We start from the raw sequence: 15,579 nt of genomic DNA on the forward strand, positions 1-15,579 counted from the left end.
GTTTAATTTTATATAAACACTAAATACTTTGCTTTGGCATTTATTACATCCTTAGGTGATGTTATCACATATTAAGTATCTCTGTCATCATGCACAGATAACACAGAAATACACACCAGAAAATGTTTTTCTTCTGGAAAAAGAAAAAGCCGTACAAATAAAAAGCCTCCCAGTTTTTCATTTCATGTGAAAATAAAAGTAATTTAAAACAACAATTACTGAATTGTAAGCCACTAGTGTAAAAATGCACATTATTAATGATGACATGATGTTTTGATTTTATTTAGTGGGAGGGGGCTAAGGTGGTAGGTTCTGCAAGAAGCTGCTAGAAGTTGCTGCCCTTTGTTCAGTGGACTCAGCCAGGCCTAGGGAGGACCCGCTGCTGGCCAAGGCCGAGCTGATTGGTAGCAGAATGTTCCGTGATAACGCCTCTGCGATAATGTATTTAAGAAGGGGAAAACAGAGAAAAAAAAAAAAAAAAGAGAAGATGTGAAGACGCTGAGCAGGGGCAGAGAGGGGGAGGTGCGAGCCTTGTGGGCCTTGCAGGCCTCACCCTCTGGCCTCCCGCCGGGCAGCTGACTGGGCGCAACTCGGTCCAGCCCGGCTGCAAGAAGTGGAGAGGAGAGGAGAAGTGAATAAGATGTAAAAAGGATCCTGAGAGGCGTCTGCCAGCCTGTTGTGAAGAATTTTTCTTGTGAGAGGAACGGCTGCAGATGCCAAGGTCAGTGAAGAAGGAGGGGGAGGTGTAACGCAGCTCCTGGCCAAGATTCCCCTGCAGCCTGTGGTGATGACCATGGTGGAGCAGGTTGTCCTCCTGCAGCCCATGGAGGTCCACGGAGGCCCTGAGATCCACCTGCAGTCCATGGAGGACCCCATGCTGGGGCAGGTGGAGGCCTGAAGGAGGCTGTGGCCTGTGGAGGGCCTGATGGGGCAGCTGTTCTGGAAAAACTGCACCCCGTGGAAGAGATGACCAACACTGGAGCAGTTTCATGAAGGACTGTGGCCCGTGGGAGGGACCACACGAAGGAGCAGGGGAGGAATGTGAGGAGTTCTTCCCCCGACGATGAAGCAGCGGCATGAAACAACGCGTGATGAACTGACTGCGACCCCCATTCCCTCTTCCTCCCTGTACCGCTCATGGGGGGAAAGTAGTAAAAATAATGTTAAGCCTGGGAAGAGGGGTGGGGGGAGGTTATTTTGTTCTCTGTCTCATTATCCTGCTGTTTTTAGAAATAAATGAATAGTTTTCCCCAAGTCGAGTCTGTTTTGCCTGTAACGGTAACTTTAAGGATTTCTCCCTGTCCTTATCTCAAACCTTGAGCCGTTTTTCCTTATATCATCTCCCCCTATTCTCTCGGAGGGTGGGGGGAGTGAGAGACAGACTGCGTAGTCTGGTCCCGATCGGGGTTGAACTATGACACATGACCCAAAGGAACAGATACGTGTGGGTCCCATCTTGCAACATCAAGCTCAGACATGTCTTTATTCTCTCTGCTCCAGGATCTGACGTCCTTACAGACTTAGCTGAAAATAACGCTGCTATCCATGTGCTTAAATGTGAAAAGCTACACTGCCAAACAGCTCAGCAACCTGCACTCCTGGGTTTTCAGAAGTTACATAGATGGCAGCTAGCGCAAACATTGGAAGGCTGGCTTCCTAATTCATTCCTTATTTTAAAGTATGTCCTTCTCATGTGTCTAACATGAAAAGAAAAACAGGTAAAACAGCCCCGAATGCTGTTTTTCAGAGAGATTTCTACCTTCAGAATTCAAAAGACTGGAACAAATCACAACTGGGTTTATCAAGGTGTGCTCTTCTGGACTTTAAAAAAAGTTGGCTTGCTGTCACCTGGTTTCTTTGCTTGGAAGAGGCATCAAAATGAGCATGTTTGTGCAAATATTCCATTTATTTAATAAACTGGCCAGAAAAATACTACCACAGACCTTTCTTGATACCTTACAAAACATGTTTAAAAATCCTTCTGTTCATAAAAATAACTTACAACATTACTCTAGAAATCTCAGTAGAAATACATCAATTTGTTACCATGCAGAAATTTAGGTGTAAGGCATTCTGCCCAGTGGGCTGGAGAATTTCCCCCCATTCACACCACACTACTAAACTCCCAAGAGCCATTTAATAAAAGTAATCCAAACCTTTCTACTAAAACAGAGGGAAATGAAAAAACAGATTAAAAAGCACATTCATTTCCATTACAAAGAGACATTTTTACAATCTCTTGATAAATATGTATGCTGTTTATCCAACACAGGAGGAATTTCAATAATTTGTTGTTTTTAATGGAAATCTCTGTTTTAAAATATTGTTTTCTTAATTAAATATAAAACAATGCACACATGGAACTAAATACAGCTTTTAGACCATATTTACACAGAAGATTTTTCACTGTTGGTTTTTGGAGGTTGAGTGGGGGGTTTGTTTCCCTGTTTATTTTGGGGTGGGCTTTATTTGTTTGGCTTTTTTTGATTCTACAGGCCCACTAATCTGAGGGAAAGTCTCAGTAGTGCTGTGTTCAAAGTGGTCAATTCAGACCTGAAATGGTGCAGCATACAATGACTCACCTGGAAAGGAAGAACCTATTCAAACTGAATGAAGTTGCACAGAGCTCTTGGAAGTAAAATTCATTCCACATTGGAATTCTGTCAGTTCCAAACTGGACTAATTATAATCACATAAGCTGCAAGATAAAGCTACAAAGATCACATCTGTGCTATATGCATAGTTGTCACTATCAGGGGAAAACTATCAGGGAAAAAAAAAAAAAAAAGGAACTTTCTGTATAACAAGGCATTAATAAAAAGTATTTTCCTTTCTCACTAAGGAGAACATTTTCACAAATAAGTTTCTCTAAAAAAAAAAAAAAAAGTCAAAACAGAGTCAGTTTGGAAGCCAAGAAATATGTTATTCTAGATGCTACTGAAGTTTTTTCCAAGGATATCTTCTTCCTCGTGATCAAACACGCAGATACAGTTTCTCCTCCACAAGCATGCATCTGCAATCTCCTCATCTGCATCTGCTCGTGAGGAGACCTTGCAATTGCTGTGTTATAACCCAGTGCACAGGGACACTATATAAGTATCTGAACCTGTGGTAATATCCTTCAGTTCGGAAGTTCTCTGTTCAGGTAAGAAACTGGAGAGGAATGAAAACAAACCAAACCAGCTGTTGTGCAGCTGTGCTAGCAGTTCTTCCATCACTGCCCACCAGACAATGCAGGCTTCAGGCTATGACTTCATGAAAGCATTTGTTAAATGCCCTGCTAAGCAGCAGCTCCATAGTCAGTATTCCCATTGCGTTGCTATTTGCCAGCCAACCACCGCAAGTGACCAACTCCCACAGCGCTCTTCTCCTTAGGAGGAGGGAACCCTCTGGTTAAGATCTACACGCTTCTGCAGATGACGGCGGATGACTTCTCCCTAAACCTTTCTTCTGAATTGCAGATGTCAGACACTGCGATGAAAGTCAGTCTCTGGCAATAACAAGAATGGGGCTCTTTAACCTCAGCATCCAGCCTGAAGGGTACTTTCACCAGAACGCTTCGTCACGGACAGAGTGGTGAATATCTTAAGAGAAAGACAGACAGACAGACAAATTTAAGTAGGGCTAGAATTAATTTTCTCTTCTAGAAGATCAACTTGGGCATAATGCTCAAAACCACAGCCATTTCTTAAAGTAATAAAATAATAATGAAAAAAAAATTAAAATCCTTGCCACTAAGTAATATCCAGGCATACAAATACCCTTTGTTCTCTTCCTTTCCCTTATGGTCTTCCATTTACAGTGGAAAAGAAAGAATTAAGGAAATCACACAGCTTTCTACCACCTTTTGTCTTAATGCTCCTAAGTTTTTACAGTGAGAACGAGCTCAGCAATAATAAACTCCTGTCTGCACACCTAATGAAAAAGCGTCTTTATGGCTCAGAGATAATTTTTTTCTGGGAAAGTGAAATTAACCCAAGGCTATGGCATTTCGAGAGAACATACATTTTGCCTCTGTACCTTTCTAGATATTATAGAAATGTGGAACTGACTGCTGATATAGGTAATATGCCTGGGATCTGTATCCTCTGGACAATGGCTAAGAAACACTTAGTAAATCTAGTTTGAACAAGTCCAATCTTTACTGCTTTCAAACCACATTAAAGAAAACATATTAAAGAATAATTACTGTAAAATTAAAAGGTATCCAAATTTAAGAAGGAAAATTCTACAAAACCTTGTTTAATATTAGAACTTCACTATGCAAATAATTGCATAGTTTTGCATAGATATAATACAGAAAGGAAATCAAACCTACTTCTATTTAAATGGTTCACAGTTGCAATAATTAGCTATCATCAAAGCCATCTCTCAGGAAGAACACATTTAGCACAGAATAAAGTATATACACATTCTAGTTATGCAAATAACACTGAAGTATCTAAAGATAATGGGGATCTGAAAGCCCAACAGTTCTCTAAGTAGAAGCTTTGCTGCATTAAGGCTGCCAGCAGCTCTTCAGAGAACAACGTCAATGATATACCTCTTCCACTTTCTGTAAGCACGTGAAGCACTACGCACAAATCAGGAAGACAAATGCATGTCTAATGTATACGGCAGAACAGCAGCAGTATATTTAAACAACAGCGCGTGGCTTGAGACAGTGTTTCTAACTCTTCAGTTCTGACCCACAGTCTGCCAACATTTATTGTTATTTCACTTTGAAAGACAAAGATTAAAAAGCACAAAATTTATCTGCTTCCTTATTGGCACGATTGCAAGCTCTGGGTGTGCTAGTCAGTTCCAGTGGCTGCGGGGACCACACAGCTCCCTAAGTCCAGTAAGGCAGCTGGGAGTCATATGATAATTACTGGAAACAGGAGGTTTTTGACAGAATTTGTTAGTTATTCGAGTGAAGACAAAACCTTAGATCCAATGACTGGAAAGCTATCATTAGCTAACTCGAAGAATCATTCCAGCTTTCAGAAGACACTTTCTCTTCATCACAGATGCTGGATTATACACCACTCTACTTCAAGCAGTGCAGTACAGTCTAGGCTGAGAGGTAATTCTCCGTAAGACTGAGGTCCTACCAATCTCTGCTCACACTTATTTGTATTTTGCTTTGCAAGAAATTCCATTCAGAGTTCAGGCTTTCTGCAGAATAAAATGCTGCTCAAATAAGAGAAGTGAAATCTGGCTCTTATTTGTAAGCAGTGAGAAATGGGACCCATAGTCTTACAGTCTTCTTCAAGTTGAGTAATATCATGTTTCACAGGAGGCTCTCTGAGGAATGAGTTAGTACTAATGCCGGTGAAGATGTCCACGTTTGACCCTGCAACACCGTCCCTTTCCTGCTCAGATCAGACGTCATTTTCCATAGTTTTTACATGGATGTAAGATAAAACTAATGCAAATATTATCCATCACTCTATTCATCCAGATATGTGCAGTCCTCACAAATTCCAAACAATTTTAAAGCATTTTTTTAATCAAAGAGTACCATCTTGCACTTTGATTTTTGTTTACTGCTGAAGAGATTAAATTAATAACAGGCATAAAAAAACCCCAACCTTTTAAAGACTGGCACTGAAAATTATTGCTGTTCCCTGGAGCTTTTAAATAGTGTATTTCTCCTGAGTCCATTTCTTCCTCCCCCACTCAAACAAATATGATTATCTGAAATTACCTCCCTAAATTAGGTCTAATCATCATTCTATTCAGTTTCAATTTTAGCAGCTCAGATGTCCAGAATTCATTATGACAATCATCCTCTCTTCACACTGCATATGCTAATATCCTGCTTGAGTTCACAGGTCTGAATGCCTCCCTCAGAGCTCCCCCTCCACAGGGCCCCTGGTAAGATAAGGACCTGCTACCCCTCTTCAACGGCTTCCAAGAACACAATTAGATGATACTACAGAAAAAAAAAAACACAGAAATCTGTATTGTGGATGCTTTGAAGATGATTCAGATTGCTAGCAGTCCATTCCATTAACGGAGCTCATACTATATTGCTTGTACCGTTCACTTTGGAAACACAGAACAAGAAAACAGACTTCACTTCTGCAGACAACCATCCTGGTCCTCTCTATTAAAATTTGTAGCTAACACATGCAGGTAGGAACACAGATTCTGTACAAAGACCTACAAAGGTGATATACAGTTTTTGCAGGGATCCTCAGCTCACAAAAACGGTCCTAATACTACTAAAATCAGGGGAGATTTACACCTGGGAGGAACTGTCCCCAGTCCACTAGAAAAAATTAAGTTTCTCATTAAAGAGGACCAGCAAGACAAACATGAGAAAAAAAAAATATATGGTTGTGTGGCCTCATGTACTTAACTTCACAAGTTAAGTCCTAGAAGTAAAGGAGGTATCTTCAAAAGGGTAGAATTTAATATAAATAATTGTCATGTAGCTGGTCTCCTTCCATAGCACCAGTTTATAAGCCTATTTTGAGTGCATACATCTAAAAAAAAAAAAATAGCTTTGACAGTCACTTTAGCAGAAATAGTATTTGAAGCCTTTATAAATGGATACTTGAGTGGCAGGAAAATTCTGTGCTTCCCAGTAGAGGGAGCACTGGATTAGGGGAGACCATAAACATTTCACAAATGAATGCACTGAAAAGAAAAATCCCACATTAAACCTAAATTTTAGCTTTCTAAATATTAAAAGCAAGTAACATCCTGTTCTTCCCCCAAATTTGTATCTCTTTAATAGAGCTTTGCTATTCAGATTTCCAACACCAGAATGCTACAAAAGCTGGGCTATGAGGTGATTTCATATACAAACCTCTGCACAGACAGGATGAATTCCTATGGTGCTGTCCAGCTGTTCTTTTGTCAACCCGCATTTAATAGCAGCTGCAAACCCTTGGGTGACTTCTCCAGCATTTGGACCAAGGACATGGAAACCAATGACTCTCTCCTAAATACCAAAGATAATCAAATGCAGGCAGAGTCACACATTCAGTTCTCTTTACATAATGTGTAAGGTTTTCTTATTCAGAGTATATAATTTCATCAGTTCACAAAACATAACACAAATTAACGTAGCCACACAAATGTGTACTATCATTAGCACCAACAGATGGGAGATAGTCGGTATACGTTTGTTCTCTCTCCAAAAAGGAAAAGATTCAACTAGGAACTCAAGACTTATCAGCCTTCTCACAAACTTTTGTGCAGGAGTCCTCTGTCCACATCAGCAGCATACAAATTAACACATACCATGATCTATATTTGATTATAGAGTAAGTCCGAATTGCAAACATGCATTTAAATTTTATTCAGGCAAGCTATTCCACTCATTTCAACAGACTGCTTGTCTAAGTAAAGATGAGCACCTTGCACAAAGGTTTCCAACACGAGGGCCTATGCTGGACGAGCACATGGTGCGTGTCCATTAAAGAAATTTCAGTTTGATAGGGGCTTACAGGAAAGGGCCACAAGCTAAAGGTCCGGCCAACAGATGTAGCAAGAGGTGCACTGTGACTAAACTGACTGACTAACTACTCTTGCTGCAGTGTTCGCTGTCATTGGGAGAGAATATACCTAGAGACTGGTAAAATAAACTTGAAAGACATCCAGTTACAAGGAAGATACCATTACTTCACACTTCTCACATCTTTACTACTGTTCAATTGCAAAATAGGGCAAACTGCACATCATATCCTCAGCAAATACTCAACAGAAGTACTGACTTCACCTTTTTTTCCTTAAAGAAAAGCTTGCTTCTCTAAGAAAAGCAAGTCTCCTTTAGCAAGTGCCAACTGCTGTGGGCTTCAGTGGCTTTCAGGGCATTAATCAGATTTTGCTGAGCACAGACTAGGCACTCTCTAAGCCTAGTTGGGTATCAAAAGTTATCTGCTCCTCCTGCTAAATATCACATATAAAGGAGTGTGAATACTCAGTACACTGAAAGGTTATTTTTCTTTCAGTAAGCCTGAGGACTGAGATTTACCACAGGGTTTATTTAAATAAGAAAAGCTATAATTAGGTAATAACTAAAATGGAATTATAGTTATTTTCCTTTTAAAATATGTAAGTTCAAAAAAAAAAAAAACCTAGTAAAAAAAACAGGTGTAATTACAGTTTTAAATAGTTACTGAACACATTTTTCATCCAGGCTAACTTTCAGCTCTACCTCTAGACGTTTAAACACATTTTAAATTTTCAGGACAAGAAATGGAAACAAATTAATGAAATACTTTAAATCACCATTAAGCCTTTTCATTTTCTTAAGTAATTCTGGATTAGGAACATAACCATGGGTTCCAAAATAGCTTCCGCACTGGTGCAAACTCCTCCAGAAAGAGGAGATGGGCAAAAGCAGACAAGTTATCAAATTTTACAAAATGATTATGTGATGCTTAGAAAGACTGCAGCAAGATACAGCTCTGTCTGATGATAAAAGAAAACAGCTAAGGTAGATCCAAAATTTTATTAGGACTGATAACTCCATGCCACTATCTTAACAGGAATATATCTTTACAGCCTATTACTTTTCATAATATTTCATATTATTAAAATCAAATAAATTTTTATTAAACAGATGATGATCATTCAGAGGAGGGCATAGCAACTCTTCTGACCAACTAGTAATTTTGCTTGCGTTTCAGCATGTACTGTACATGTCCATAGCCAGGAAGTCTTAACCTAGTCGAAGGATAATCCTGGCATTATCACCTTAAATGAGATTTGTTCAGGCAAGACACATTAATCCTGTTAGAATGAGCTCAAGAGTTTTATAGACACGTGGATTTGCAGAGGTTACAAGTTGTGATGATTTCTGAGTGACTTCAATTTCAGAGAGAAGAATCTCCCAGAAAAGAATGTCCCAGTCTGGGAAGGGTAGAAAAAGATAAACACCTAAGACTTCTAACCATTTTTACATGCATTGAATCGTTCAATTTTCAAAGTTAATGAACAGTCTTAGAAATCTCTACTTCCTATTTTATAGATATGAAGTAGCGCCACATACCGATGGCAACCACAAAATTTTCTACTTTACTGAGGGCCATTTTTGTATAAGCAGAAGTACAGAACCACTATCAATATTTCAAAAGGTAGAAAAATCTAAATTAATTTTTATTTTGTTAAAAATAACCTATTTATAGCTGTAGTATCATGGTCCCTATGATGAGTATATGGCTGCTGTTTTCCTTGGAAGGAAAGATGCACTTACGTTATCTTGAATATTACAAATTATCTTCGCATAGCATTTGTTGTTGTCTCTGGATGGCACAGTCCATTCCAGTGGCCAGAAATGACTATGGTACACCTGGAAATACAACACAGGTTAAAAAACCCAAGTTGTGTAATTTCATAGTAGAGAGCATGATCTTCCAAAAACTGCCAGATTATCTTAAATTTGCCTCATCTGCATCCAAAGGTGGAGCTTTACTGCTAAGTGCAATTGCACTTGGAAATCACACATGTAAAAACTTTCAACAATTGTGATGCAGCACAAGGATGAACCATTAACTAATAACTCTTCATTAATAATCAGCTATGTACATAGAATTTGGAATACTTGAAATCATGGTGAGACTCTCTCCTTGATGAATGCTGAAGAAAGAAGCCTCTACAAAACAAGCACCAGTGTCATCCAATAATTTAAAAAAAAAAAAAAAAGCCCTGAGTGTATTACACTCCCAGGATGCAGTTCATCATGGTCCCATTAAACTAGACAGATACAAGCTTCCCTCACGGAAGGCTGTATTGTCTCTGGGTCTACCCAGGATGAAGGCAAAAATATTTCTCAGAGCAAAAAAAAGGGAAGAAATAGCCTCAGAGTCTGGGCTTAGGAGAGATTAAGACATGCTTTTCGCATGCTGTCTTAGATTATCTATCCTTGCAAAATGGAAAGTATATTTTAAAAAACAAAAAAAAAAAAACCACCCCAAACCACATTCCTCTGTTTGCCCCAGTCAACATCACTGGACAGATTCCTAACTGCAGACAAGGTTGCTCACCCACCCGCATAGCGTGTATTTCAGAAAATGACACAAATGGTGTTTTGAGGCACAGTTCTACCCAGAACTCGCAACAGCTCCCACTACAAGCTAACCTTTCAAATAGTAATCAATCTGAGAAGTTTTTAATTGATCACAACTTCAGTCAAAATATGTCCGTTCACAAACTAGGAGAGACAGCTCAACGCTTTTCCATATTAATGGGGTTACAAAGCATTTATAAGCATTGCTATCTGAAACTGAAATTTAACAGATGCAACTAGGTAATCCTACTGAAGCTTGCAAAAGCCAATATGGTGACATGATACAGAGGTCCATCTGAACTAAATTAGGACTTAGCCACAATACAAATGCTTCTGGATGCCTGTTTTCAAAAATGGCTTTGAAAATGGGAAGTGCCTTTTCCACAAAGAAGAGTCCAGTGTTACACATGTAACAGCAAAAATTGGACTCAGTAACAAGAATTTGACTGTGTATATATAAACTTTGTGGGGAGAACAGAAATTAAACCCCTGTCCTGTGGCCAGGTTAACAGTATTTGACACACTGCCATTTTAAGTCACATTTACTTCTTTTCTCTGCAGTCCAAGTCAAAAAATATAATTGACAAAGCTAAGAGAGAGACAACTTCTCAACTTTATGAGCCACCACTTATCTGCTTATTTCCCCAAATAATGCTCCACAGATGATCTTCATGGGACATAAAAGTTCAGTTTATTCTCAGACTCCCTCCTCTCATGTTTTCTGAATTATGGTCTGTACAGTAATTTGTAAGAACAGCCTCAGGCACTAAGTGCTTACATATGTCTAATTTCACTCTTGACCAGCAATCCCAGTAAATGAAAAGGGATCACTGATGTGAGTAAAATTAAGCACATACCTCCTTGCGTAGTCAAAATAAACAGGAAAAATGAGCATAACAACATTTGGCTTTATAAAGTAAAAATCATCATGGCAAGAAATTTGCCATGCAATAGCTACAAAAAGCTCCACTTTGACATTAAAACCAATGTATTGCTTCCAACACATACCCAGCTTTAATTTATCCTGAGTATCTGCAGATAAAGAAATCTTCTTTTATTATTTTTTAAAACAAAATATTCCACCTTCAAGCCCTGTTTCCCAAAAATAGAACATATTTGCAACTAGAGGTACCATAATTGGGGACTATTTTTATAACATGTCTAGGAACTGTCAAGGAAGATAAAAACGTACCTAGTCACCTCCTGCCCTTACATCAGAACACAGAATGCTGTTTTAAACAACTCTTAACATTATTTTAAATTACAAATTTGGAACTTAAAATCCAGATGAAATTAAGACATTTACCTCAATGTTTTCCTCCCCAAACTTCTCCACCGCACTCTCTTCAGAATACCCACAGGCTCCATACTCCAGAGGAGTGAATACAGTGGTTGGAACATTCACATAGTCACACTGCACAGCGTTCAAAACAAACAAGAAAAATCACCTCACAACATCAGTAACATCCTCATGTGTCGCATGCTCCAGTCCCTTGATCGTAGTCACGGCCCTTTGCTGGACTTGCCCTAGTGTGTCCATGACCTTCTTGTACTGGGGAGCCCCAAACTGGACACAAAATCCAAACCTGTCTCACCAGTGCCAAGTGGAGTGGAAAAGGTCGCTTCTCTCCACCTGCTGGCAATGCCCTGCCAGGATGCAGTCTAGGATGCCGCTGGCCTTCTTTGCCATGAGGGCACATTGCTGGCTCATGGTAAACTTGTCCTCCAGACCCCCAGGAGCCTTCTCTGCACAGCTGCTTTCCAGCTGATGGGTCCCCAGTCTGTGCTGGTGCATAGGGTTACATCTCCCCAGGTGCAGACTTTGCAACTCTCCTTGCTGAACTTCACGAGATTCCTGTCAGTCCATTTCTCCAGCCTGACGAGGTCTCTCTGAGTGACAACACAACCATCTGGTGCATCAGTCCCTCCCTAGTTTTCTATCATCTGCAAACTTGCCGAGGGTGCACTCTGTCTCATCATCCGGATCATTAACGAAGATGTTAAACAGTACCGGACTGCGGATCCAACCCTGTGGCACACTGCTAGTGACTGGCCTCCAGCTACTCTTTCCAATGCTGGTCACAGCCCTTTAAACCTGGCAGTTCAGGCAGTTTCCAGTCCACCTCACTGCCCACTTATCTAGCCTGTACTTCATCAATTTGTCTATAAGAATGTTATGGGAGACAGCGTCAAAAGCCTTTAGAGTCAAAGTAAACAACATTCACTGCTGTCCCCATATCCACCAAATCAGTCATTCTGTCATAGAAGGCCAGCATGCTGGCCAGCTCTGATTTCTAGTAATTTTAATTTCTACGGATTTCAACTCTAATTAATTTCACTTGTGACTGAAGATCAACTAAGATGCTGCTTACTATTCTTTCCCCACCTATCCATAATACTTCATTACGTTTCATACAATCACCTGGATTTGTTACAACAGCAATGTAAGCCAGGTTCCCCTCTAAAGAGTTACTCATTTCTTGGATTCACTGAAAGAGATGATGCTTTCTTTGGCAGCATATGGTTTTTCATACCTTGAGAGACAGTTATCTGGCATAAAATGTAAATTAAGACATATCCATAGTACTGCAGCAAGAAAAAAAATTCTGGCTCCAGCTATGGTTTTCTTAAACTTTGCCTGGCTGATGTAATGACATTACACACTGATTCAGGATTCTGTTACCTCAATACCTGTCAACCTAAAATAAACAACTCAATCAAGTTCTAAATCTGACCTACAGCTGAACTTGATATGAATACAGCAGTCTCTGAAAGAGAAAAACCTTTATGCTTATGCCCTATGGTTATGAAGGTGAGACAAACACCCACATTGACGGTCCTCTGGTGTTAAAGGTAAGGTGTAAATGAGTACCCATGTTACACCTATTTGGACTAGCATAACTTGACTGAAGCCTACAATTGCACTAGTGTGAAACATAAACATTTCCCTTGATGAATTCAGTATCTCAGGTATAAGTACGTGCTGACTTATTGACACATGTGATCTTCCTTTGTGTCTATTATTCAATTATAAGCAGAATAATGCATTACATTGAAAACATATGGATGAGAAGTGAAAAAATTAGTGGAAATAACATTGAAAATTAACAGCAGCACAAACCCCTTTTACACTCTATTTAGGGACTGTATGTAGGTTTAGTAAACTGCCTATGACCTAGAGCTAAAGCATTTAATGGGACGGGAATGACTGCTGACTTTAAGGGAAGGCAGTAGAGTTAAAAACAAGTTAAATGATCTCAGTTAATTTTATTATCATTATATTAAAAGAGGAAAAAAAAGCGCTTCTTAATAGGAAAAAAAAGAGAGTACTGCTTAATCCATAAGGTATTAATTTCATCCTGCACAATTAGCAGAACATATCTGCAGTAATATCTTTGCAAGGGGAAAATTAAAGTGATCAAAGCTAATTCTTAAAAGCCTACTGAGGTTTCCATAAATAAGCAGACTTGCACTTTGCACTTCCAAGTAGAGCAATGACAGTGTTTTGTGGCAACTGGTTCCTTACCTTAGTGGTTTTCCCAGCATAAAGCCTTTGAACTAACAATCTTCCTGCCTGGATTGCCACTGGTGTGAGTTCCAGCTTGTCCTTTAGTATATCTCCAACTGCATAGATATATGGCACGTTTGTTTGCTCCTCATCGTTGACAGGAATTTTTCCTGTTCTGCAATTTGAATTAAGAAGAAAAAAAAATGTAAGTATTCTGCTGTGAAGACTGGAGGTGTAAATAACCGTGCAGGAGTTAGGCCCTTTAGCTTTAAGAGAAAGACATGTATTTGAAGCATGAGGGAAAGAAGCCGTATTGACAATCTTGAGCAAGAATGTAACATAGTGCAAATTTGATCAAAACTACACAAATTTACACACTGGATAAGGAGGTAGCCCATGAAGTTGAAATTCATCTCCTGAATCAATTCTTTGGTGAGGCATAAATCCTTTCCTCAAACACCCTCTACTACCAACTGAGCTGTGTACTGGCAACCTTGAGGGATGACAGGAAGAGATTCTCCCACTCAAGCTGTAGGACAAAAGAATTTCTCCACTATTGAAACTCCAGTCCAGTGGCTGAAGTAGTTTCTAGAAACTTACCCTTCAGGCTTCTACACAGAGACAGGTCAAGCTGGTAGACACCCTACTTAAGGGACAGCCAGCAAGCTTTTTAGTATTAAGTGTACTGAGCTAATGGAAGATTTTAATTATTAATATTCCCTACTTCATTAATAAATGAAATAGTGCAGTAATCACTGCAGGAAACACATGTAACAGGGAAACCTAATCAGACAGGCACAGAAACACAAGTCACATAGTTACTTGAGGGACCAGCGGCAATTCCCGTATTAAAATCCAACTTTCTCAATTTTGCTCTCGTTAACAAATACACAGTTTATGCTAATAATTTTATAGTTCATTCTATTAAGCTAGTAATAGGTGTTCTGATGTCAGAACAATGTGTATCATTCTACAAGACAACATGGGTCAGCCAATTTTCAATGGACCAAAATTTCCACTTATTTAGAACATCGCAACAGTTCTCCCACGGACTACCAAGTGAAGTCCATGGTCCTGCATCTTGTCTTCAAAGGGAACATCATTCAGGCCCCACAGGGCTAGAAGGTATTCTAGTTACGAATACTGAAAATGTTACCCACAGCTCCACTCCCTGGTGCAGTGACCTCACTACATTAAACATGAAATGCTCCTCTACAGGAGACAGATTGTTCCCCAGAGTTGCTCTAAGACAAGAAATAAACTCCATCAAAAACTAAAACACATTGCCAACTCCAACTACAAGTTTAAGGAATGCTGCTTTGACCTTATGTTTTAAAATAAACATATTTACATTTAAAATGTAAACAAAACCCTCCATACTAAAAGCCTGCATGAACAAACAGACCTCTGCCCCAAGAGACAAGAAAAAGGAGATGGGAATAAGAGTACCAGGAAGAACTGACTGATGCTAGAAAGCCCAGTCACTGCAAGAAGCTGAGAGTGACCTGTGAACCTAGACAGAATGGAACAGACACTTTTGACTCCCACCATTTAGGAACTGACATTTCAATGACTAGATAACTGTCCTTACTTTTCATCGATCTTCACTCCAACTTTGTCCAAACCAATTTTTCTTGTGCATGCATCTCTTCCAATTGCTAGCAACACCTGCAAAAGAACAATGCACACCTTACTGATTTTTTAAAACCTCCAAAGTGCGTCTGCATGTGGCTATCATTTTCATTATATGCTAAGGATTAGCGGCTAAGGCTTGGTCACATTAAGATAAATACATTTGTTACCTATTGTACATTCATAGAGTTTAAGACAAGCCACACTATCACCATGACCTAACAATACTAGGTTTCAATGATAAGATTAAATACATCCAAATAGCTTTCCCTGGAAAAAAAACCCAACAGTACTCTAAACAAATTGGTCAGGGTCAGATTCTTTATTTTATTTCCTCACGCTTTTATATCAAAGTGTTATACCATATCCCTACCAGAGTAGGTGATCTCAAAATGCTCCACAAGGAAAGAGCTCTTCAGGAAGGAAACTCAGA

At 39.4% G+C, this 15,579-nt stretch overlaps 1 protein-coding gene across 4 annotated transcripts in view; it reads right to left on the reverse strand.

The window, feature by feature from the left end:
* Positions 1 to 1,887: 1,887 nt before the first annotated feature.
* Positions 1,888 to 15,579, reverse strand: part of TXNRD1 (thioredoxin reductase 1) — a 40,677-nt gene continuing 26,985 nt past the window's right edge. For 3 of the 4 annotated variants that reach the window (XM_086754173.1, XM_086754153.1, XM_086754163.1), the window contains 6 exons: positions 15,106 to 15,182; positions 13,533 to 13,689; positions 11,313 to 11,420; positions 9,194 to 9,289; positions 6,800 to 6,934; positions 1,888 to 3,584 (listed from right to left, as the gene is read on the reverse strand). In XM_086754173.1, the coding sequence (XP_086610299.1) occupies positions 3,516 to 3,584; positions 6,800 to 6,934; positions 9,194 to 9,289; positions 11,313 to 11,420; positions 13,533 to 13,689; positions 15,106 to 15,182 (642 nt within the window). In that variant the 3' untranslated portion in view covers positions 1,888 to 3,515. The other variant, XM_086754155.1, reaches the window with a different exon arrangement.

This window comes from Chlamydotis macqueenii, chromosome 1 (assembly GCF_036417535.1).
Source record: "Chlamydotis macqueenii isolate bChlMac1 chromosome 1, bChlMac1.mat, whole genome shotgun sequence".
In the NCBI taxonomy this organism is placed as follows: Eukaryota; Metazoa; Chordata; class Aves; order Otidiformes; family Otididae; genus Chlamydotis; species Chlamydotis macqueenii.